This window comes from Lontra canadensis, unplaced genomic scaffold (assembly GCF_010015895.1).
Source record: "Lontra canadensis isolate GAN:19392208 unplaced genomic scaffold, GSC_riverotter_1.0 scaffold66, whole genome shotgun sequence".
In the NCBI taxonomy this organism is placed as follows: Eukaryota; Metazoa; Chordata; class Mammalia; order Carnivora; family Mustelidae; genus Lontra; species Lontra canadensis.
This window is the reverse complement of record NW_022631060.1, coordinates 7,437,096-7,462,921: the sequence shown is the minus strand read 5'-3', so window position 1 is coordinate 7,462,921 and position 25,826 is coordinate 7,437,096. Positions and strand designations below refer to the sequence as shown.

General features: G+C 47.0%; 1 protein-coding gene across 16 annotated transcripts in view; it reads right to left on the bottom strand.

Annotated features, from left to right (window-relative positions):
• PPP6R3 (protein phosphatase 6 regulatory subunit 3) overlaps window positions 1-25,826 on the bottom strand; it is a 142,228-nt gene that overhangs the window by 27,519 nt on the left and 88,883 nt on the right. For 8 of the 16 annotated variants that reach the window (XM_032879683.1, XM_032879685.1, XM_032879679.1 and 5 more), the window contains 7 exons: window positions 18,353-18,482; window positions 16,105-16,257; window positions 13,978-14,127; window positions 12,841-12,905; window positions 9,655-9,770; window positions 7,724-7,809; window positions 1,515-1,601 (listed from right to left, as the gene is read on the bottom strand). In XM_032879683.1, coding sequence (XP_032735574.1) covers window positions 1,515-1,601; window positions 7,724-7,809; window positions 9,655-9,770; window positions 12,841-12,905; window positions 13,978-14,127; window positions 16,105-16,257; window positions 18,353-18,482 — 787 coding nt within the window. The remainder of the gene's footprint in view (window positions 1-1,514; window positions 1,602-7,723; window positions 7,810-9,654; window positions 9,771-12,840; window positions 12,906-13,977; window positions 14,128-16,104; window positions 16,258-18,352; window positions 18,483-25,826) is intronic. The other 8 variants (XM_032879688.1, XM_032879690.1, XM_032879694.1 and 5 more) reach the window with 2 other exon arrangements.

Genomic DNA, 25,826 nt, shown 5'->3' with positions numbered 1-25,826 from the left:
TAACCACTCCTACATGAAATCAGCCGCCCAGGGTTCCAAGGCTTTGGCTTATTTACAAATGGGTGTCAGGGCATTCTTTTTCTTAAAGCTGTGTCCTCAGGTTCAGGGTCACCTTGATAACTGACAGCTCAGAGCCCCGAGCTTCAGCCCAGAGGCGGGGCAGCGGGCAGCACCGGAGTTCCTGCCAGGCCAGGCCAGGGGCTTCAGTGGGGGAGAAAGGTTAGGGTCCAAGGGCTTCCCAGACTAAAACCCGAGAACTCTGGGGTCAAGAAAGAGGTGCCGGTGGGTACAACGACCCACAATGAGCCATGTGGGCACCCCGGTGGCCAGGGCTGGCTGATGGCAAGCCAAGGCAAGAGGGCGGCAGTAAGGGGCTGCAGTGCTCCACGGCTCCCTCTCGGGGCTCACAGCCCCCTGCTCAGCAGAGAACCTGCTTCCTCCTCTCTCTCTCTCTGCCTACTTGTGATCTCTCTCTGTGAAATAAATAAATAAAATCTTAAAAAAAAAAAAAATCAACGGAGAAGCCAGAAGCACACTGAGACACCACTTCAGACCCGGCCTGAATACGTGAGTGGGAAAACCAAGCAGCCGCTTAGTACAAGCTTTACCAGATCCCACAGCCTACTTGGATGCCACGAGACGGTCGGCAGAGCGGGCCGCAGCTTCACCCTGGCCCTGGTTAGAGACGGGCCTTAGACACTGAGAAAAAAGAGGCCAAGCAAACGCTCGGTGCTTGGTGGGGAGACTCCATCAGTGACATGCCACACCCGAGCAAGTGACATGCCGAGGCCTGGTCCTGACTGAGGACGATTTCTCCACATGACGAGCTGGTAACCTGAACGAGGGGCTTCTACCACAGAAGCCCGAAGCCGGTCCGCACCCAGGACAGCGAAATCACTGGTCGCCTCCCCAAGAACCACCAGTGAGTGATGGATCAATCAGTGCATGTATTTTTGTATCTTGTTTTCTCCTCCACGAAGAGTGTAAATGTCTGATAGATGAATGTGGGCAGGAGGGGAGGGTGGCGATGAACTACTTCAAGGAAAACTTAATTTGGGAGTCCCTAAAAAGACCTCAAAGATACTAGAAACACGTAAGCCACTTAGTTTTAGAGATTTTTTTGACAGTTACTTTTACTGACGTTAAGAGCGTTACTCCCATATTACTCTCACCCGCTGGCCTCTACTACAGCACTCCTGGGGCAACAACACGACCCGGCACAGGTCTGCAACAGGAGCGTGTCTGAGACACTCACAAAGCCGCTCAGTTCATTCAAATGTGAGAATTTACCCAACTTGGCGTTGTTGTTACCAGGTACAGAACATTTCCTGGAAATATAATCAGTGCAATCTCCTCTCACACACCCAACACCTGCTATTTTAAACGCTTTTGCCTAATTAGTAAGGAACCCCAAATCACATCCTAGCGCATCATCTGCCTCCGGAGCCCAGAGACGGCAACTAGACCAAGCATTTACAATAAAAACAAAAAGCAAAGCTTTAGGCATGACTCACTTGCTGCAAAGAAGAGTCCTGTGAGAAACCCGTTTCTTTAAAGTCAATTTCATCATCACTGGATGAATGAATATGGCAGGTTGTAACCTATATGCATAAAAACGTAAAAAACTATTTAATAGAGAAAAGTTTTGGACATTTGTATCAGCATTTAAAAGGAAAAATTACATTTAGTTTGTCTCTCAGTGCGTAACAACAGCAAGAACAAAAGTAAGTAACAGTTAAGTTGTAAAACCCACCCAAACAATTCAAAGGCCCACCTCACTCCATCAGATGGTCAGGTTACCTGTCCTTTCTCTGCCCATCTGTATTTTAATTTGTTTCATTACTAATACCACCAGAAAACAGGCAAGAGGTCAGTTACTCCATTTAAATGATTTTAACAATTATCTCCAATTATTAATGTTTACAAAGGGAAGGTAGAAGAAATGGCTCCAATAAAACATAATTTGTTAAGCACCCAGCTTGAAGTTTGGAAAACTGCAGTCCCCGGGGGTTAAATTAAGCCACCAGGAAGGTCAGGTTAAATACAGCATCTCACTTTACCTTCTCACGATGCCTGTCCACTCTAAGAAAAACACTGTCCATAAGCACTAAATGTGACTCTGAACCAGTATTAACCCACTCATAAGAAGACCCCAAATCTTCTGGCCTTTAAAATGTAGCCCTGCCCTCAAGATTACAACCAACGCACAGTAATTAAACACGAATGCAAACGTCAGCTGCTCAACAATTCACGGGGGTGATTTTTTATTAATTTATAAATGACACCCAGTGTTGGGGAAATGTATTAGCATTTAGAAAGGAAGACATACAAACAACTAGGCAGAGGACAAGTAATAGCCACTGCTCTATCGCCAATGACAAACAGGAACAGTCGGTAAAATTCTAAAACAAGCAACTGCACGTCTGAGGGTAACTTACAGTGTTTATTTCCTGAGTGATTCACCCTTCACTTTTCACAGAAGTGTAACCGGCAGAGAGCACTGTCACTGGGGGAAGATGTGAGTGGCCGGGACCTGCCAACCCTTGGAGCTGTGCCTAAGAGCCTGCAGCTACAGAACTCTGGCCTGGTTTGCTCTGTGGTGTTCCAGCATTGGTTCAAGAAACCCAGAGGCAAATCCCAATAGGCCTGTATGTGGTATGGCTGATGAAATTCTGAATACATCACTGCCTGAATAAAATCAACCTCTTTTTCCTTTGACCATCTTTGGTAAAGATACTATGCCAAAGGATTAACCCACTGTTTATAGTTAATTCCTTCTCCTTCCGCCCTGCGGCAGAGAGAGCTTCAACTCTGATTCTGAAACTGGCCAACGAAGTCAGAGGCAGAATCTGTGATCAACGAAGGGAGACTTCTCGGCTCAGCCACAGCTTTAGCAAGTTGGCGGGAAAAGCTGTGCGGACTGCGTGGGGGCGGGGCGTCCCAGGAGAGCCCGGCCAGAGTGCGGAGGGGAGGGGGAGGAGTACTGCTTGGTCATGGCAGCTGGCATCATACAGGAGGATGCAGTCGAGAGCAGGTCAAATCCACTTCTACTACAGTGGATTCAGAGGAACTCCGGGCTCCTCAGGGGCAAGTTAGTGCAGGAATCGTATTACCCAGTGTATGTTTTAGGAGTGCAAACTTCATGGTAGGGTGCAGAATTACAGAACAACTCAAAGAGCAAGCTAAGTCAACTGAACAGGGAACAATGAAGACTTGGCTACTCCCAGCATGTCCTGTTGTCCAAGTTCCAACAGGCTGCATGTTTCCTCACTGACCGTTTTACTCTTTTGCTACCAAATGAGTAAGTTCATAAAGAAAGGTAAGAAAGAAATTAGTTTTTGTTGAGTAACTACTATGTGCCAGACATTCTGACCTCTTTTTACATATTCTCCGTAACTTGTATCCTCAAAGCACTTCTGAGAGGAATTTAAAATAATTTTTTCTCCAACAAGAAAGTTTTAGAAAGTTATTAATGCCACAAGCGTGCACTTTTGCATCCACGTACTGAAAGATGCGGTGATTCTGCTTCTACCCACACCTGGTCTGAAACCGTTAGTAACAGAACAGGCCACAAAGACGACTGAGTCCACCGTACCCTCCGTGTGGGGGGGGGGGGCTTGCTCACTGGAACCCACTTAGTCTGTCACACAAATACAGCCACCAGAGTCCCCAGCCACAACTTCCAAACACACCCCTTCTGAGGCATCTTCATCTCGGCAGATGCCCCCTGTTCCCTCTCCCTCCTCAGCTAAAATCTGGGCCTTCTGGTTTCTTCTGTCCCACCCGCATCTAGTCACTCCACCGTCAAAACAGCACCTAAAAGCCCATGGCTCCTCATCACTCTCATCGCCTCTCTCCAGTGCAAGCCGCCGCCATCTCTGGTCTGGATTACCACTGTCACTGTCGCGACCTCTTGCCCCACCACCGTCTATTTTCAACCCAGCAGCTTTAACAACCTTCTAAAATGTCCACCAAATTATGTCCCTTCTTAATTCCATACCTAATGGCTTTTCATCTCACGAAGGTCACAACCCAGGGGCCTGTGTGGATTAAAAGCAGGAGGAGATCTGGCCTGCAAGAAAGCCCCCTGGACCTCCCATCCCATTCTCCCCCTCTGGACACCGCCCCCAAGCTTCTGCACTAGCTCTTCCCCGCTCACTTCCCTCAAGCTTCTACACAAACGTGAACTTCTCAATGAGGTTTTCCTGGACTACCTAGTCCTAAATTGCACTTCTGCCCAAAACAAACCCCAGCTCCCGGCCCTGGAGTCCACCCAGCCATCTGGTCGTCCATTTCCGCTGAGGCAGGGGTTTTCATCCAACAAGTGTACTACAACCGCTTCAGTGCATAGCACACAGCGGCCACTCAAATATTTACCGGATTAATGAATACCGACACGACACTGAATGAGCACAGAGTCGTAACTTTCAAAAAAGTAACGAGTGCGTAGGGGCGCTCTGACCACGGCAGACGTGTTCTAAGTGTCCTCTTGATGCTTCAGTGAGCGAAGGTTTTGAGACGTTCCCTTCTTTCATAATGAAATTTCAGTTTTATTAACTGTTGTTACGGGAAAAGCAAGTGTTTTCTTCATCTCGGTTGATCGTCTTCACTAAGAAGACCAGAAGCACGACTGGAACGTTCAGCTAAGTGCAATGTGGACGTCGGACTCTTCCTCCCGGCTACGGTGGATCCTGCTGTGGACCCCTGGCACCTATATGACCAGAGCTGGCTGGAAACACAATCTCTGGGCCATTCCATCCCAATCTGCGCGATCTGTAGGCAAGTCACAACTGCACACGTGTATCGTTCTCCACGACCTCCCTAGAGGAGCCCATCAGTGATGAGAAAGAAGCACCCATACTTTAAAAGAAAACCATTCTCTCCCGCAGAGAGGAAGGCAGAGAACAGAGAGAACTCAGCATTCCAAAGCCAGTACCAACACATCTCCTATGGTTACCTAGGCATACTGTCTAAATCTTCACCAACTTTTACCAATGGACCCACAGAGAGGTCTCTGGATGGAAGTAACACACCGAATTCCATTCATAATAAAACTCCCAACATAAAAACGCAACAATCTAGGAGCTACTGCTGACGTGATGAGCTCAACAGAACAGACTAAAGGGCTTCAAAGACCTCCGAGAGGGGGTCATTAAAATGCTGCCCCAGAAGTGGTAAGAGCTTGGGACTGGCACAGCTTTTCCTCCCTGGGTGAGCAGACCTCAGGCCCACAGCCTGCAGCACAGGTGAGCATCTGGTGCATTAATGAACGCATCCTTGCTGCGGCCAGAACATAAGACCAGGCCAGGCCCATGTGACAAGGCAAAACCCAAGCATTTGGTGCTAACTTACAAACCGACTCAAGTCCTACAAATATACTGGAAGAGCGGTATCACAGCCATGATAAAACCAACTCGTAAATCAAGGCATCAAGACGGGGATCTATCTCATCTGTTTGGGGAGGGGGCGGGGACCAAGCAGTCTATTACTCAATCGCCAGTTTCAGAAACGAATGTGTCTGAAACGCTTTTATCTAGACTTTCTGCTCCGTTATGTGGACGAGGACCCTTTCTACAGCACATTTTTGCAACGGCAAGACCCACTGCATTTACCAAGCTGGGTTTATGATAACATTCCCTGGAACACGGCACCCAGCCCAGGATATAAACTGAAAATCTGGGCACCACAATGGAAAGCCTGAAGGCTGCAGTGACAATCTCCCTCGTGGCCTAGGATGCGTAAGCACCCACAAAACCTGGAACCTGTGTACCCCTGAAAATATGAACCAGAGCAAATTCCCTCCTGGAAGGCCTTTAAAGGGAAGTGGTATTTAAGTACTGGGCACCAGGACTGAGGAACTGAACAGGTCTTGAGACATCAACCTGGTCCCAACAGACAATAAAATTACAGAGTGGGGCTACTCAACATGCGACATGAGCGGTGTCAACAGGGCTCGAGAAGTCGGACCACTTTTAGTAAAAGAGAACTAAGCTGCTACTAGTGACAGGTGGGCCAGGATAACCTTCCCTTCAACACACGTACAGCAGTCCCGATGGCAGACGTGTCTGCTGCACGCTCACTGTGCACCGCGTGCTCCCGTTCTATGACGCAGGCGCACATCACGTTCACAGTCACAGCCAGATCACTGACGGCATTGTGCAAACTAGCTGAGTGTTAGCTGAATTGCAATGAGATCTCGCCTTACACAGAACTGCTCACAAGAGAAATGAGTTTGAGTTACCCAAGATAAATTTTTGGAAAACTTCTGATAAGTTTAACTGTACATTTTTGAAGTCTACTTCTGAAGTCAATCCTTTGAGGGACAATTTTTAAAGGAGTTTCCCAAACAAAATCAGAATTAATATTCCTAAATAGTCCTTTACAAATAAGAAATAAGACAAAGATCCCTTAAAGGAGACCACGCTGCCTGAATCCTTCACAGGACCAATATGTGGCTTCTAAATTAAATGGTTCAATTTAACAGTATAAGAGAACAATTTCACCTTACAATAAGACCCTGATTATCCAGATTTTTAACCAATTTGATTGGGGAAAAGAGCAATCCACTGTGGATTATACGTTCATCAAAAATTACTTAACTCTTCCTTGATGACTCAGGGCTGTCAAAGTGGATGCCAGCTGCTCTGCTAGGCTACGGTGCACTGAGACACAGAGGGCCATCAGACATAGTTTAATTAAATGGCCTCATGCAGCTCCCCTTATCGTCACCTCTTAACTTTGTAATTCTTCCAATTCCCCCTGAGTCTATCATTACCCCCATCCTTACCAAGCCATTGCTTAACCAATCTGTGAAGAGTCTGGATAAAGATAACCAAATGTGTTAATCTATCAAGTAGGAGGCAATGGCCCTCTGGGGGTGTGACACAAGCAGACCTGGTGACCCCTGCAGCCCTCAAAGCCTTTCTGTTTCTAAACTCTGCACTGAAGTGATAAGGCTGCCAAACGCCTGAGTGTCTAACCAGCAGGCATCCCTGAGTATTAGCAACTCAGACTGCGGCTGCTGCGTTTGCAATCACAGAAGTAAATGCTTTACACACCTACTTCCACAGAGAGTTACTACCACCACCTCAATCAGCTGGTATGCGCTTATGAAAGGAAATGCTTTTCCCTATCTTTAAAAGCAAAGGCAAAAGCAATACTTACCTTAAATCTTAGTGTGTTTAAAAAAACAAAGAATACATTCCAAAGTCCAATATAATTTTTAAAAATATTATCAATGCCATTATTCCCTGGCTAAAAGTACTAATCTGTTAAAGATGGGGTTTCAAAGTCACCTACAAAATCCCACCCCACGCCCCCATCCTGGGAACAATCTAAAATGCGGGTAAACTTAACTGAGTAACGTTAGAAAATATCCAAAGGAATCCTGCGGTTTCTAATGGCCCAGGCTTAGCTGAGGCATACGGCGAGAAACCCAACAAGAACAGAGGTGCTAAGGGCAGGGATGCTGAAGGAAAGAGTGGGGCGGGGAGTATAGAACTCAGTGGCCTCTCTGTACCCTCCGATCATCCCAGGCAGAAATTGGGAGCTGACTAGACAAGTTATCAACAATAGGGAGAACACTGACCTCTCTTCCTGGTAAAGGAACATAAACTTATTCTTGGCCCCAAATTACCAAGACAAACGAAAGACCCCATATCTGAATAAACGGGCAAAGGCTGAGAGCACTGGGCTCACAGAAATGTGACCTGGTAAAACCTACTAGATCTACCGTGTTCCTCTTGTTAGTTTCTCCCAAGGAGCTTGCGCAGAACGCCTCCCATCGCTCCCTGACCGTGTCTGGAAGGTCTGCAGAAGGAGACAGAGAAAAAGGCATCATCACTCCAGTGACCTCCAGTAAGAAACAGACATGTAAGAAACAGTAACAGACACGTAAGAAAAACGGGACATCCAGGAGAGTGCCGCCCACTCGGTCCATCAAAGGCAAACATGTCCCATCATCTGAGTACCCTTGGAGAAGTAGAGTTTATAATGCTCTATAGCCTAAGCCCCAGGAATTTCAGGAACCAGAACCACCCCCAAAATGGCCCATGCTTGATGCCAAGGGTGTTTTAAGCAGCTCTGCAAATTTAACAAGCTTTTAAAAATCTTTTGATAAAAACTAACCCTGGAAAATGTGTTTCCAACAAACTTCTGAGCAACCAGCAGGTCTTTAGGGTGGGAGGGAAAGCGGTCTTTTCCACGATCATTCAAGTTCAGGAAATGCTGCCAGTGCAAGGTCCTGCACACTCGTCAGATGCTGTGACTGGCATCTGGCCAGTGAATGCTCCACGGAACCCAGTCTGGCTGTTTCCTAAACGTCTGTGCCCATAAGCCAACATGTAGATACATACGCAACAGTGAAATTCTACCCACTACAAAAATTTTATTTATTTTTAAAGATTTTATTTATTTGACTTTATTTATTTATTTATCTTTAAAGATTTTATTTATTTGTCAGAGACAGAGAGAGAAGCAGACTCCTTGCCCAGCAGGGAGCTCAACGTGGGGCTTGACAACTGAGACTCGGAGATGGCCATCTGAGCCGAAGGCAGACGCTTCAACAACTGAATTATCAGGCGCCCCTCCAGAGAAGTTAAAAAGAAAAAAAAAAAAAGATACACAAATACTTTTTCTGAGAAAAAGAAACGGCTATAATCTTGAAGGCCTTGGGAGAGCTGTCTTCTGACAAGTGTGGTTTCCACATGCGCGCCTGTGTCCCTCCCACGCCACCTGCAGAGCAACTTCGGGAAAACAAAGGCCAATCTAACGCACGGGACCATTTCTCCACGGAAAGAACATCAGTTGCGATGGTCTGGCTTGTTCCGCTCTCAAGAAGCCAAATTACAGCGGGGCAAGCCCCAGCTGCCCCCTCCCTGGGAGCAACTCTTTCAGTTCATGCTCCACAGCAAAAGCCTCTCAAACACACACACATACTTTAAAGACAAAGAGAAGGCTAGACTGGGAAACAACGTCCAGTTTTAGCAGGTCGAGTAGGGATGAGTGCAGCAGCACAAGGGTTAAAGGTCTTCACGTTGGGAGTAAGTCACAGGAGTGGCCCACATCCTGGAGTCCACGGAGCTCTCAGGGCTCTCGGTTTAGAGAGACTCACGCCTGGGCGCGCGTGAGAGGCACCAGCAATTTCTTCCCAGGCACCTCGGATGAGGACATGTAAACGCTGGTACTGAAACCATCCTTCAGCGTCCACCATCCCTCGCCTCAGTGGGAGAGAGCTGGCAGACATGCGGATCCGTGTGTTCATATCCCAGCTAAAGGCACTCAATGCACAGGCTACGTAGGGCCTTTCAGAAGAAAATAAAAAGCGTGCGTGGTCACAGCTCAAGTGAGTTGACGGCCAGCCCGTGGGGACCCAGTGCACACCCAAGCAGCACATGGAGCAGGCTCCTCGGGTGCGAGAGGGTAGTGCGGCCAAGCCTGCCAATACTCACTAAAAGGACTGCAGGCATGAGACAGCAAAGAACTACACTGTTCAAACACACTCTCAAGAACTTCATTTGGGCCTTCAGATAATTTGCAAAGTATAAAGAAACTCCACAGACTGCTACTATAAACACCATAAATATTCGCACTTTACCCTTAAATCCTTACCCCAATCCAACAGAAATACAACGAACTTTCACGACGCACACACACCTTTGAGCAGCTGCTGGACTAACGCACTGTTGGGGCCCTTCTCAGTGCTGTGCACGATGCAGTTGGCTATCCTCGTCAGGTGGCCCATGTAGCCGTGCCTGCGGCCTCCCTCGGCCCTGGTCGGGGAGAGGACAGAGTCAGACTCCTGATCACACGGGGTCATGACAGCTTAGTAAATACAGTGGGCTGCAGCGAGCACTCTAAAAGTGGAGGCCCTGAAGACGAGAACGGAGAGAAGAGGACGAGCCGGAGCCACCGGGTCAGGCAGGGCTGGGAACGGCAGAAAACGCTCTGCTCCGGGATGACATCGTGGCCACGCTGGGCCACCATATACAAACCCATCATTAATCTTCAATTACGTCTTACCTTTAAAAAACAGCCCAGGCATTCACTGACACCTAATGTTTCTGTGACTTTCCTTTGTATCTTTTTTTTTTAAAAAGATTTTATTTATTTATGTGACAGGCAGAGATCAGTAGTAGGCAGAGAGTCAGGCAGAGAGAGAGGGAAGCAGGCGCCCTGCTGAGCAGAGAGCCCGATGTGGGGCTCGATCCCAGGACCCTGAGATCATGACCTGAGCCAAAGGCAGAGGCTTTAACCCACTGAGCCACCCAGGTGCCCCGATTTCCTTTTCCTTTATATCTTTTTATGAAACTATTTTTCAGAATTTAAAAAGACTGTAGGAATGTAAGGTGAGAATTTTGCTAAAGAAGATATCAAATCTTCATAATCTCAGTTCAATTAACAGACATAATTGCCTACCAATGCCATTTTTCAAGTTAAAATAGTGGCTGGTTTTGAGGATTTGGCCAAGGCAAGGCGAGGGGTACTCAGCTGGTCTTGGGCCCGCACCACACCTGGAACATCTGTACATCAATTACTCCCCACCCCTTTCCCCCATTTAGTGTTTACCCTTCCTGACCAGGACCCATCTTTACTAAATCCACCCACACAACCATCCACCTATGTCTCTCCCTTTCTCTTTCTCTGTCTATTTGGGGGAGAGGGGCAGCGAGAGAGAAAGAATCTCAAACAGGCTCCACACCTAGCACAGAGACCTGATTTCCCAGCCCTGAGATCATGACTTGAGCTGGAACCAAGAGCAGGACATTTAATTGACTGAGCCACTCAAGTGCCCCAAGTCTACCCATTCATTTTATTTTTTTAGGATTTATTTTTGGGGGGGGGTGCGTAGGAGAGATGGGAGGAGGAGGAGAGTCCCATGCAGACTTTGCACCAACTGTGGAGCTGACAGAGGGTTCGATCTTATGAGCCCAAGATCATGACCTGAGCAGAAACCGAGTCAGATGCTCAACGAACTGCGCCCCAGGCGCCCTCCAAACCCACCTATTTAGACAACCGTTCACATTGCTGTGAATTCTCTACTTGACCCAAAAAGACTTTGCTTAGCAGACAGGAGAGAACAAACTGAAGAGATTTCGGTTTAAAGGGAGAATCGTTCAGGAGCTGCTAAAAAAGCTGTACTATGCTTGAAGGCTTGCCCGAAAAACAGAGTATCTGCTAATAATCTCAGAAGGTCTGGGGCCAGCTAAGGATCAGAGTCACAGAACTGATCTCAACAGAGCTGCTAAGAACCTCTTCTGGTTTCACAAAAAAGGTCTCGGGCCCCCAGCATTCCTGGCAGGCAACTTCTCGGTCAGATGCTGCGCCCGTGCTCCCACAAGTGAAAACGAAGGCCCACCTGCCAGGGTTTTGCCCCGAGGCTCTCGACATTCTTTAGGTTTCTGGGACAAGAAAACATTAGAAAAACTCTTTCAGGACCCTCCCACTCCCAACCCGGGGGTCTGTTAATAGTCAAGCCTCCGGAGGATGGAGGTGAGGGGAAACAGAGCATACGGAGAGCAAGGGAGGTCAGGGAGGGCACGAGGGGGCGAACATGGGGTCAAACACAAAACCGGAGATATTGATCTGGCCACACACAGCACCCCCAAGGGAGCTCCATTTGGAAGAATGTATCCGAAGTCCTCTGAGATGAGCCCCCGGCCGCACTCGAACTAAACGCAGGTCTCCCAGAGTCAGGGGAGAATCCCGGCGGTGCCAGCAGGCACTCTTTAAAGACCAAACCTAACAGCCTCATAAAGCTGACACCTCCCTTTAGCTCCTAGCTCTTCCAGCGGCCACAAGAGAAGTCTGAACAAGAAAACTCCTGGCACAGGTTCAATTATGAAGGCACACGAGATGAGCTTTTGGGCCAAAGAGACGCTCTGAGCCGGACCACAGTGCTTACACTACTGCACGCATCCGCCCGAGCTCCTAGAAACGTGCACGGAAGAAGGGTGAGCTTCCACCTCGAGAACTGCACCTCAAGAAACCCGACTTAGAAAACAAACGCAAGAAGCATGCCCTGAGAGTGTTCCCCAAACACACACTATGCCACCCGCCTCAGAGTCCACGGGCTGCTATAAAAGCCCCCAGGGCACGCGAGAGGAAAAAAATCCATGTGGAAAACTACTTACCCGTATCAATGCTCAAGTAATCTTGCCAATCAGCTAATGGCAATTTTCTTTTTTTTAAAGATTTTATTTATTTATTTATTTATTTGAGAGAGAGCCGGAGAGAGAGAGTAAGCACAAGCAGGGGGAACAACAGAGGCAGAGAGAGAAGCAGGCTTCCTGCTGAGCAGGAATCCTGACGTGGGACTCGATCCCAGGATCCCAGCGTCATGACCTGACCTCAGCGCAGACACTTAACCGACTGAGCCACCCAGGTGTCCCAGCGAACGGAAATTTTCTAAACAAAAATTACTAGGCCAACTTTCCACCCCCTCCTCCCATGCATGAAGTGATTCTCTCTACAGTGAGTCCATGGGGTAAGCAGGACGAACCTGCTAGGTTAAAGCATCCACACAGAGGACTTGGCTTTATGACTCTTGCCTTTAGCCTCTGTAGTATTCCTGCCAGAAAAACAGCTATTCAAAAAGGACCAGAAGTTTCAAAGGCAGCCAGCCCCTGGATTCCCCTGAAGAGAGGCAGAAAGGGCACTCTCAAAATAGTCAGAAAAAGATCTGCTATGATAAATAATCCGGAAGTCCCAAGACAACCATTTCTAACTATAAAGTGGGCTGGTACCACGTTAATTATTTTCTCTGTTCTCTAAGGCAAGGCAGCTCTTTTCTTCTAATTAAAAAATCACACTGGATTTTCTATGGGAGAACAATTTACTTACTGTTTTTTCTCATTCATTTCCCAGGCATCCAGTATCCGTTCTATTAGCTGACATTTTTGAAAAAGCTGAATAAAAAGGAATATTCCAGTTAACACATATACAAGTGTCAAAGTGGCAAAATTTTAAAGTGCGAAAGAACTCTGTTTGAATAGAACAGTGGCATGTACCACCCAGCAAGCTAAATCCAGCTGTGAATTACCGGCTTTAGCCTACGCAGCGCTCTAATAAATGCACTACTCAAGGCCTCCAGGACACTACAGGGACCTGAGACCGGACCCGCGCCTCCCGCAGTGTGGCCTGGGAAGCAACACTGCAAGCACCGCCTCAGGCGAGCAGCGGACCTAAAGCAAAGCCAGGTTTTATTAGCCGGGAAAAGCGAGCTCAGAAATACAGAGCCCGACCAAAATGCAAAAGGAATCAAGAAGATGAGGCCCTGGCCGGTCTGGACGGTCTCTGGGAATCTGAGCAACCCTCATCCTTCGGGACCGGGAGGGGCGGCTGCTCTGGCACGCGCGGCCCTCACTGCGCTCCGGGCGAACCCCAGCGCCGCGCGATGCCCTGGGAATGCACGCGGCGTCAGTGCTCCTTCCCTCCCGCCTGCTACTCCAGGGACGAGCCTCTCCCGGCTCCCACGTTTGGCAGGAAGCCAGTGTGCACTAGGGAAGCGCACACAATCACACGACTTGGGAGCAAGGAGAAATGAGAAGCCTGACTCAGTGAAATCCCCTCGTATTTAACAAAAGGAAACAGACCCACAGAAGAGGCTCAGCGCGGCACGAAGCCCGCCTCTGCCACGCTCCTGTCCTGTGCTCAGCCCACAAACTAAAACTGGCACGCCGAACAACTCTTCAAACGCTTTCTGCGGTCGTTAAATTGTTATGGTTCTTTCAATCTCCAGAAGATTTCTAAATCTTCAAGTCGACTGTTTTTAGCAAATAAGGAGACCACTTAGACGTTTTTCCTGAAAGTTCATCTACTGGTTGTTTGTCCAGGAGATGATTCACAGAATCAGGGGCCAACAGTGCGACGAACGCAGGAGTTAAACTCCCTGACCTTGAACTCCGATTCATTCCACACCACTCGAGTGGGAAAATGCTATAACCAGGAGCAGCAAAAAAGAGACCCCGGTAAGCTTACGTGTTTCAGTAACAAATTGTCACCAGTGGAGTCCTGATCAGTAATTGTGCTATTTTCTGTATTTTCAAAAGGGCTTGCAAGGATCAGTGCAATACAGATTTCCACTTGTGTGTGTAAGAAGTTATTCCACGTGTACTTGAAGAACATGTCCTACAAAAAAGAAAAACAACGCTTTCTTTTATTCAGTTACCTCAATGTTTAAAGCCATTACTCTAATACCTTTCCCAAACAGTGGTTTAATAAAATAAACATGGTATGTTCTTAGTCCAATAGGACTCATTAAAAGGAACACAAGTTTACTTTAAAGGGGGTCTGGAAAGCTACTACACAGACTAAATAGCACGACATCTGCTCATTCAACATGCCAGCATTTGCACAGTATCCAGTAGAAAACAACAAAGAACAAAGGAAGACAACAGTTCCTCCAAGAGACAGTATTTTTCTACATTTTCCATAATAACAGGTATTAAGTTTAGTTAACTTTTAATGCTTTTTGAAGAAATTTCCAAGTTTTGTTTTGACTCAACAAACGTGTGCAAGACATGGGGTTAGGTGCAATCTGGGAGACAGACAGACAGAAAGACAGTCTCTAATTTCAAGGTACGCACACCCTGAGTGTGAATAAGCACTCGGTTCTAACCACTCAGGCCTTTGGAACTCATGGAACTATCAATGAACGGAGCAAGAGAAGACAGGTCTGAGAAGGGTGACATGTGGACCTCCTCAAAGTACATGGGTTTTCCAGATTGCTCGAAAAGCTGACAGTACCACAAAAAGGAAAGACAATTTCTAACAGCACAAACTGCATCAAGTATATATTCAGGACATTCTCTGAGTCTGCTTATCTAAACTCAAAATAAAAAGGAAATGATTAATGACCCATTTAGAGTTTTGTCAAATTTGCTGTCACTCAAAAGTGGTTCTAAAGATTAATAACAGAACGAGTTAACAATAGTTGCACACTTACTATCAGCAAGATTAGAGGCTACTAATCGATGACTTCAGGGACAGGGGAAGAAAGTTATATGCTTCGAGTTTTATACACCAGTCAGAGGGCAGGGCAAAAACTATGCCCCCAGGGGTAACAGTTAAGTTCACCAAAGAGACTGTGTCCTTAAATGTTTCGTCTTGCTCCCACACGTTCCTGTTCTCTATCCCTGTACTGCCTTTATTTAACCCAAAGCTGAAATCTAACTAAAAGCATCTAATGATACCCGGTGGCACACGGTTTGGCTGATAAAACAAGCACTCGTTTGAAACTGAATGTGAATTCAAATCTTGGCTCCACCTCTTACCAGCCACAGAGTATGTCCCCTCTCCGGCCATAATCTGCAAAAAACAGATCTTCTCTCGCACACAGGCATCTACAGCCCGCAACACGCGAGAGAGGTGTGTAAGTGCGCATTACCATGCCTTCTGTGAAGTGTGCAAACAGCCCAAACTCCCCCCGATGTACGCTTTGACCAGCTGTCTCATGACACCTGCTAAGCGTTAGCCCTTGTGCCTTCTGCGCTGGCAGGTGACAGGACAGACAAAGCAAGCGCAGCTACCAGGGCTAACTCTGTGGATTCTAAGCACAAACCTGGGAACTGGGAAACTCCGGGGTGAGGGAAATCCAGGTTAATTCCTGAGCTCTCCGTTTCTGCCTCCGCTAACAAGCAGTCTAATAGCTGTATGTGTTAAGGAAGAATCTGAACTCAAAAGACCACATACCGATACGTTACACAGATCTGTGTCAGTACAAAGACGATAAGCACTTGTCCCTTTGCTAATTAGGACAAGAGAACGATGCTGTAACCAGCAGTCATTATCGCTGACACAATCGCCTGGGGAAGGGGACTAAGCTCAGTCACCGGAGCCAGGCTGCGCTGCTGGGGAGAGAAGTCTACATCTGAGTCATCTCTGAAATTTTCTGCTGCACTCCTTACACACAGCGCTAACAAATACTGAAAACTCAAGAGCATTAGAAACTGACAATGAACCCCAGACAAGAACCGTATAAAAGACCATTCATGCTCAGAACAAGAAAAGTCACGGATACACACTGCTAATTTGTGAGGTTTTAACAAGCTGTGTATCCATAAACCATCATGGGCAAATTATCTTATCTTTCGGGGGCAATCTTACCAGTATGACCCCAATGCTATTCAGCTCCATGAGGTCCTCGTTGATGCCGCTGGTGTTTGTCTGAAGGAGGCTGGAGATCAACCTGATCACATTCAACCGGGTATTCCCCACCGGAGGGTCCAGCACACCCCACGTGGTCTTCATCACGCTTTTCTGAGGAAGAAGCAGTTTTGCGATTAAACCCAGTTCGGTAAACAAACAGGAGGGGGAGGGGGGGGCGCTAATTTGAAACACTAGGCACATGGACCCTGCAGACCACGTGGCCCGGGGTCCACATCTGAAGGAAAAGCCAAAGCTGATTTTGAGATCTTCAAAATATGATGAAATAACCAAGGTGGGGGATCAAGTAATTCCCCTGGACTAGAAATTCCACAGGAAATCGGGTGTCCCCCCCTTCAACATTCCAAACGCCCCAGGAAGAAAGCGAAAAGCTGCACAAGTTCGTGGGGGTGAAAGTGCGACCAATACCCCAAACCCGACCATAAACACCGCGCGCAGACAAGTTAAAGTGGTTTGGGAACATGGTCCGCAATCTTCGCTCAATCTGTGAGAAAAACGCCAACTCAGAAGTTGCTTCTGGATCACAGCCCTGACGCTCGATCAACTTCCAACCTGTTATCGGCCATAGAAGGGAATCTCTATACTTCGGTCACAGAAGACAGACCCAGGACACTTGAAAATCTCACAGGTGTGAAAGGAAAGGGTGGGAAGTTCTAACCCAGCATCGAAGCTGCCCTTTTCCTGACTCCCCCGCCCGCTCCTCTCAAGGCCGAATGGAGTCGGAAGGTTCTCACTTGGGCTCCTGCAAGGCAGCTCCGACGAAGAGACGCGTGAGAAAGCTTCAGGAACTACTCGTACACGCCATGTAGCACACGAACTGAACTCACGGACTCCCAGCAGTAAAAAACAGAGGAAGCCCAAACGAGAAACTGCCTTGCTTTTGACTCAGGATCAAGAACACCGTGTAAGGATCCACACTGCGTAAGGATCCACACTGCGTGCTGCCTTTTGTCCGCCCAGGAAGACGACGGGCAGGCCGACCAAGACACCGGCTGGACAGCCTCCTCACACATCCCCTTCTCCCCTACCTCCTTCTCCCACCTCTAGCTGCCACCTGGGATACTCTCTCCACTTCTCCTAAATAAATCCTTTTCTTTCCTTACTCTCCCACGCTGCTTCTCACGTCTGCCAGGAAGGATGCCACTGTCCGCAACCATTACCCACCGGCAGAGGCACCATCCGAGAGCGTGAACGCCAAGCGCTCTGGCCCGCACCCAGCGCCGGCTGAACACAGACAAGACAACAGGACACTGGTGGCATCAGCCATCTGAAGAGATCATCTAGAAGCTGAACTCGACTCCCTGCACCAAGGACACAAATGATTCTGTGTTCCCCATCCACAAATGCTAAACTACATAGAAAGCATCTAACATAGAAGGAAAAACCAGGATCTTAAATTCCCAACACCCTGCAGAGTAGATGCCTCAGAGACGTGTACTACAGCAGCTAGGCCACTGCTGGCGATGACCCAGGGCAGAAGGAAAAAGGGAAGTGTCAGAACTGGTGCCAGCAGGGGACCTCTCACGGACCTGCGTCGCCCACAGAGTCTAACAGGAAGGGCTCCTGACCCTGACCTCAACCTCCGCACGGCCCCCGGGGGCTGGGGGGCAGCAGCAGTTAGCGCTTGGGGCCTGCGGACCGCGCTGCCTCGTGAGGCCTCTGCTGCCCGTGCTCCCGGCAGGCCCCGATTCAAGTCGCTGCGGGTTAGCAAGCCGGTGCTCCCCAAGGAAACACTAGCACTCTGAGTTACGCTAGTCCTTAAACAAGGTATCTGTCCGTCAGACTGACCCACCCCTCCAACTCTGAATAAGGCAACTCAGTCTCAAAGATCAGTTCCTAAAAGATTAACTTAACCTCAAAAGTGAAAACACACTATGAGGACTGTTTATTTATCGGCATAAAAGTACCTAGAATTTACAGGAAGAAAGAAAAGTTTTGTTTCCTAAATAGATAAATATTTTGCTTATTTTTAATTCTACCCCATTCATCAATACGGACACTACATACAGATAAAAGCCAACTAAAAACCAGCTCGAAAGCAGTAACGGCTGGAAGGGCTGGTCTGTACATGCTGGTGGTCATCACCAGTTCCATTCCCGGCAAGGTCATCTACTTTCTAACAAACGTGTGAACCAAATTACTGACCCGGCCAGCCATGACCCGGCCATGAGTAAGGCAGCTGCCCTACCTTGGGTGGCTCAAGCAGGAGTTCGTGAAAAGACCCAAGTCTTCCTCGGACAGCTTCCAGAACACTCTTGTTGACTGGACAAGCCGAATGACTCATGCCTGGTGGGCAGGTCTCTATATGGCCTTCAAATCTTAAAACAAAGCAAGTTAATTTTATTATAATTTCAAAACAAATTAAGGTGTTCCCTATCAGCATGTAGGTAGATCCATAAAGCGACATAAATACGATGAGATCAACATTTCTGGAGCGACAGGCAGAGAGTGTAACACAAGCTTGCCGGGGAGCAGCCACGGGACCTGCGACCCACAGGCCTACAGTGTCAGGGGAGAAGTTACATGTGATTTCTTCCCATCCTCCCAAATCTTCTAAGCTCTTTATACCTATGATACTAACAGCAGGTCTCTACCAGGAAACGTGGAAAGCAAAAGGGATCAGATCCCTGAATTGGAGGGCATGCCACACTGTGTGCCATTTGGGATGCTGACAGTCAACAGGCCTGTATCTGTTCCGTACAGTTTTCCTTGGGTAACCAACACTGTTTCCTACTTAAAAAGCATAAATCACTCTTCCACATAAAGCTCACTCTGCACTCATTTTAATCTACTCCTGACAGGAGAACCCATTACGAGTACAATGAGACACGCAATCCCAATGGGCCTTAATGACCACATGCGCCAAGGGGTCTCGAAGTGGGAGGAGGAAGGACCTCAGAAGTGGGGGGCGGGGGTCCTAAGAATGTGGGTGTGGCGTGTCAGCTGGGAATCAGGGCAAACCAGTAGCCCAGGACGCAGCCGCAGAGCCTCGGGCCTGGATCCCTACTCACCAGCTGTGCGTTCCACTACGGACACCGGGAGCATCTACATGGTCTCTCCCGGGCCCACCACAGAGGGATGCGCTCACACAAAGCTGGAGAGCAGCTATTAGGACCATTTCTGAAAGCATTCCACACGTGCAGACCACTTCTAACTCAGAGCTGCACGTAACGGCATTCAGAAATTCAATGGAATGGAAAAGGAATGGAAAGGACTTTTGCTTTGGTGTTTTTTAATGTTTTAGGGGTTTTAGAAAATAACTGATGTGGCCCAATACAGCTTTTATCATAGTTTCTATCCAGGGAGCCATGCTCAAAAGTTCTTTACAAGGGCGCCTGGGTGGCTCAGTTGGTTGAGTGAGTGCCTTCGGCTCAGGTCATGATCCTGGAGTCCTGGGATCGAGTCCCACATCGGGCTCCCAGCTCCATGGGGAGTCTGCTTCTCCCTCTGACCTCCCCTCTCATGCTCTCTCACTCTGTCTCTCTCTAATAAATAAATAAAATCTTAAAAAAAAAAAAGTTCTTTACAAGCCCATAATTCTAAGAATATTTATACACTTTTCCTCTGGTATTTTAATTCATCTGGAACTTATTTTTCACACAAAACAGGTACAGATACGGTACTTCTCAAATGGTGAGACAGTTTCTAAACCGCATTTATAAAAAATCCACATTTCCCACCTTATGTGAAAAAGCATACAAAACCATATACTAGAATTCCTTAAGCACTCATACAAAATTTATTTGTTCATTTAATAAACACTTCATGAGCACCATTTTCTACACCAGCTCTGACTCAGGCGCTAGCCAATACCCGCAGTGTGGAACGAGACTTACACGGCTGCCTCACTGCCACGGTCATTCGAACAATGATGCACGTGTAACGCACAGGAGGCCGCTTAATCACTGGTACGCTCGGCATCTCCTGGCTGGTCTCACACTTTCACTCCTCCAGATGCGTGTAAGAATTCGCCGACTCCAAAACAAAAACCATGTTGATGTTTCCAAGCAGAACTATGTTCAATTCAGACTGCGTTAAATGTGGAAAGGCACGAGAAATGCTGAATGTTCTACATATCAGAGTGCGCTCCTTTTCGCAGCTGAAGGGCCATCTTCGTGGTGTGCCACAGCCTCTTCATCCGGTTACCAGTTTAAGGACACTCTGGGTTGTTTACAGTTTTGTGTGATTATGGAAAAGGGGACATAAACATTCATTCACGGTCTTGAGGGATACGTTTTCCTTGTGACAATACCTAAGAGACCTCTGGGTAATACAATGAACAGCTACGTAACTCGGTAAGAACTGCGCAACACTTTGAGAAAGTGGTCATGTGACTCTCCGTCCCCAACAGGAACATGCGAGACTTCCAGCCGTTCTCCGCGGTCCCTAGCACTGAGTACTCCCTGCCTGGCTTGTCTGGCTTGGTGGTACAGCGGGCGGAACGGTGCCCCCGCCCCGCCAGAGAGGTCTACACTAATCCCTAGAGCTTGTGAATGTTACCTTGACTGAAGATGTAATTAATTAAGGATCTTGCGATGAGATTATCCTGGATTATCCAGATGGCCCCTAAATGACATCCCGACTGTCCTCAAAAGAGAGGAGAGACATTCAGAAGGTGAGACAGACAGGTGATGTAAAGATGGAGAGAGGTGGCCGCAAGTCAAAAACTGCCAACAGCCACTGAAGCTGGAAGAGGCCGAGGATGAATGCCCGCTAGTGTCCCCGGACGCAGGTGGCACAGCTCACAGCCTGATCTTGGAACTCCAGCATTCACAGCGAGAGAGTAACTTCTGCTGCTTTAAGCCATGGTCTGTGGTAATTTGTTACAGAGGGGCCGCAGGAAAGAAATACAAGTTCAAAAGGTGCAGCACAGCATTTCAATGGGGTTTTAACTTGAACTTCAGTAATGACAAATGACAGCCATTTGTCATGTATATATCTGCTATACAAATACATTTTACTCATTAAGTGCTCAAATCTTTTGACCTTAAAAACTGGACTGTTTTCCTTGTTATTAAAGTTTTGAGTGTTCTTAAGTCCTTTCCCAGACACATGATTTGGAAATATTCTCTGACAGTCTGTGGCTCTGACTTTTTCCCTTTCACAAGTTTTTTTTTTTTTTAAGATTTTATTTATTTATTTGACAGACAGAGATCACAAGTAGGCAGAGAGGCAGGCAGAGAGAGGTGGAGGCAGGCTCCCTGCAGAGCAGAGAGCCCGATGCGGGGCTCGATCCCAGGACCCTGGGATCATGACCCGAGCTGAAGGCAGAGGCTTAAACCACTGAGCCACCCAGGCGCCCCCACAAGTTTGTTGTTGTTTTGGTTTTTTTTAAGGTTTATTTATTTTAGAAAGTGTATGTGTGAGAGTGAACAAGAGAGTTCCAGCGGGAGGAGGGGGCAGAGGGAGAGAAATCCTCAAGCAGACTCCGCACTGAGCACAGAGCTGGAGGACACAGGGCTTAATCCCTGGATCCTGAGATCACAGCCAGAGCCGAAATCAAGAGCCGGATGCTCAACCAACTGAGCTGCCCAGGCACCCCACAACAGACTCTTTCAAAGAGCATTTGACGGGGGTGCCTGGGTGGCTCAGTCAGTTAAGCCACTGCCTTCAGCTCAGGTCATGATCCTAAGGTCCTGGGATTGAGTCCCACGTCGGGCTCCATGCTCAGCCGGGAGCCTGCTTCTCTCTCTGTCTCTGCCTGCAGCTCTGTGTGCACACGCTTGCTCAAGCGCGCTCTCTCTCTCTCTCTCATTCTGAGATAAATATTTTTTTTTTAAAAAGAGCATTTTATGGAATCCGCATTATCAACTTTTCTTTTATGGGTCCGGCTTTGGTGATAAACATCTACGAAATCTCTGCCTAACGTAGGCCATGGACCTTCTCCTAGAACATCATGGTTCTGGGATTTACATTTAGTCCTAGGATTCATTTTGAGGTAGCTTCTGCGTAATGGGCAAGATACATACTGAGGCCCCTCACCCTTTTTTCTGCAGATGGATGTTCTAGCACCATGTGTGGAAAAGGCAGCTCTACACTGAGCTGATTTGGACTGGAATTATACGGACACTCCAGATCAGCCTGGGGAGAAGGGCCTCCCACCAATACTGAACTTTCTAGTCCATGAATGCAGCAGCTCTCTCCATCTACCAGGCACTCTTCCAGCCCATCGATACTGAGCGGTGTATCTGTAAACAGATGTACATCCAGCTGTTTTGTTTTCTCTGTGCTACAGTAAACGGTATCTCATAAAAATTCCAAATTCCAGTTGTTTGTTGCTATTATAAAGAAATACAACTCATTTTGGAATACTGACCTTATTATATCTTACAACTTTGCTATATTTACTTGTTAGTTCTATGAGTTTTTCTGTGTATTTTTTAGGATTTTCTATGAAGACAATCCTGACCTCTGCGAACAGATTCCGTTTGCTATCTTCCTCTCCTGCCTTACTACGCGGGCTGGGACTGGCAATGGTGAAGATCCTTGCCATGTTTCTTGACTTTAGGGGTATCATTTCAGTCTCTGATCATTAAGAACGCCATCAACTATGGACTTGTTTTTAATGGAAGCCTTATCAATTTCTAAGATCCCATCCATTACTAATTTACTAAGAGGTTTTCATTATAAAGGAATTTACTGAAATGACTGGTCTTTCTTCTTTAATCTGTTAATATGAGTTACACGGACTGATTTTTTTCACTGAGACTTTATTTTTACAGAGCAGTTTTAAGTTCACAGTAAAGTGGAGGGGAAGGTAGATTGTCCCCACATGCGCACAGCCTCCCCCTAATTACCAACACCGCGTACCTCACCCCCAGAGCAGTCTGTTTCAATCACTGAACCCACCAACGACGCAACATAATCACCCAAAGCCTACAGTCAACCATCGCGGTTCATTCTTGGTGTTGAACATTCCAGGGATTTACACACATGTATGACGACGCGTACCCATCCCTGTGGCATCAGACTATTTTCACGGCCCTCAAAGTCCTCTATGCTTTGCCTATTCATCTCCCCACTGCCAACCCCTCATCTTTTCATGGTCCCCACAGTTCTCCCTTATCCCGAAAGTCATGTATTCGGAATCATATAGCGTGTAGTCTTTGCACTGGCTTCTCTCCCTTAGTAATCTACATTCAAGGCTCTCTCGTGTCTTTTGAAGGCCTGACAGCTCATCCTTTTTGGCGCTGAGTGATCGTCGTTTGGCTATACCGCGATTTCTGTACCTCCTCACCTACTGAAGGACACCTTGGTTGCTTCCAAGTGTTGACAAGTGTGAATAAAACTGCCGTGAACACCCGTGTGCAGGTTTTTGTGTGAACATCAGTTTTCAACCCCTTTCGGTGAATACCAAGGAGCTGGATTATATTTAGTTTTGTTTTGTGAAAAGCTGTCAAACGGTCTTCTATAATGGCTGTACCCTTCTGCGTCCCCACCAGCCACAAATAGGAGTTCCTGTTAATCCACAATCTTACCCGCCTCTGGTGGTGTCCATCTCTGGATTTTGGTCATTCTCACTAATGGATCTGGGAAGGATGAACGAGCCTCGCATTCCCAAGATAAACCACAGTTGGTCATGATATATTGTTCTTTTAATACATTGCTGGGTCTCATTTGCTAATACTTTCTTGAGGAATTTTGCACCTAGGCTCCTGCGGAATTGTGGTAGGTTTCTTCCCTGTAACATTTTGGTCTAGTTTCCAAGTAACGATGGCCTCATAAGAGGAGCTGGAAAATGTCCTCTCTTCCATGTTCTTGAAGTTCCTTAGATCTTTGGCGGAATTCACCAATGAAGCCAATCTGGGCCAAGAGTTTTCTTTTCTTTGTTGGAAGCTTTTAAATGGGAATTAAATTTTGCTGACAGGTCTACAGCTGTTTACGCTGTACCTATTACTTTCTGCAGTGAGCTCTGGCAGTACTACTCCTTTAAGGAAGCTACCCATCCCTAAATCACTGAAATTGTTACCTGAGTTGTTTACAGTATTCTCTTATTGTTCTTTTAATGTCTGTGGGAATGCAGTTATGTCCTCTCCTCCATTCCTGCAATTTGTAATGAGTATCTTTTCTACATTTTCTTCATTAATCTGCCTAGAGATTAACTGATTTTATTGACCCTTTCAAAGAAACCGCTTTTAGGTCTCACTGATTTTCTGCATTATTTTCCCCTTCACAATCTCTTTGATTTTTTTCTGCTCTTATCTTTATTAATTCCTCCCTTCTGCTCGCTATGGGTTCATCTGCTCTTTCTTTGCTAGTTTCTTAAGGTGGGAGCTTAGATCGCGGACACAAAACTCTGTCTTCCCTTTTTTTCCCCGTCTTCCTTTCTTAATGTAAACATTTAATGGGGCGCCTGGGTGGCTCAGTGGGTTAAGCCTCTGCCTTTCACTCAGGTCGTGATCACAGGGTCCTGGGATCGAGGCCCGCATCAGGCTCTCTGCTCAGCGGGGAGCCTGTTTCCCCCTCTCTCTCTGTCTGCCTCTCTGCCTACTTGTGATCTCTCTGTTAAATAAATAAAAATCTTTAAAAATATATATATACAAACATTTAATGCTAGAACTTTCCTTCTTCTAGTTTCACTTCATTCCACAAATCCTAATGTGCCCCATTTCCATTATCAGTTAGTTCAAAATATTTTCTCATTTCTCTTCATTTCCTCTTCGACCCTGGGGTTATTTATAAAGTGTGTTGCTTCATTCCAGCAATCTTTTATTGATTTCTAGTTTAAACCTATTATGGTCTGAATTAATACTGTGTATATTATTTTAACTCAATATGGTTTGTTTCATGGCTGAGACTCTGGTCTACCCTGATAGAAGTCCCATGTGCATTTGAAAAGACTGCGCACCGTGATGTGGCCAGGGCAAGACTCTGCAAGGGTCACTCGGGTCAGCCCAGCTGCCATTGCTATTCCGGCTTCTGCATTCTCACCGGCCTTCTCTGCAGATGCTCTCTTCATTTCTATTAGAACCGTTCCCGACTGACAGAAAACCTGCAAAGGTGGTACACAGCACTCCCACATAACCTGCACTCGGTTTCCTATTATTATTATTATTGTACGCTAGTATGACACAAGTCACAGTAAACCACGGGTGATACATAAAATCCACACTTTATTCAGATTTCCTCAGTTTCCACCTGCAGGCCTTTCTTCATCTTGGAGCCCGCCTAAGACATCACATTATATTTAGTTGTCATGTCTCCTTCGCCTCCTCTTGGCTGTGACAGTTACTCAGGCTTCACTGGTTAGGTATTTTGCAGAATGTCCCTTCACTGGAATTCGTCTTATATTTTCCTCATGATCACAGGGTCTCTGAGGCAGAGACCACAGGTAAGATGTCATTTTCACTACCCCGTGAAAAAAAGTGCAAACTGTCAACAGCACTTACCGCTGGCTCGTCACTTTGATTATCCCACTGAGGAAGTGTTTGCCAGAGTCACTGTCAAGTTGCTCTTTTTGTTACCTTTCCACACAGAACTCTTTGGAAGGAAGTCACGGTGCGCGGTCTACACTAAGAGGGCAGTTTAGTTCTTCCCCTTTGAGGAGGAAGCATCTACATGAACCATTTGAAATTCTTCTCCAGGGGACATCTGTCTCTTCTCCTCCATTTATTTTTAACAGTATGAGCCAGTGCATATTCTGTACTTTGGGTACTAAGACA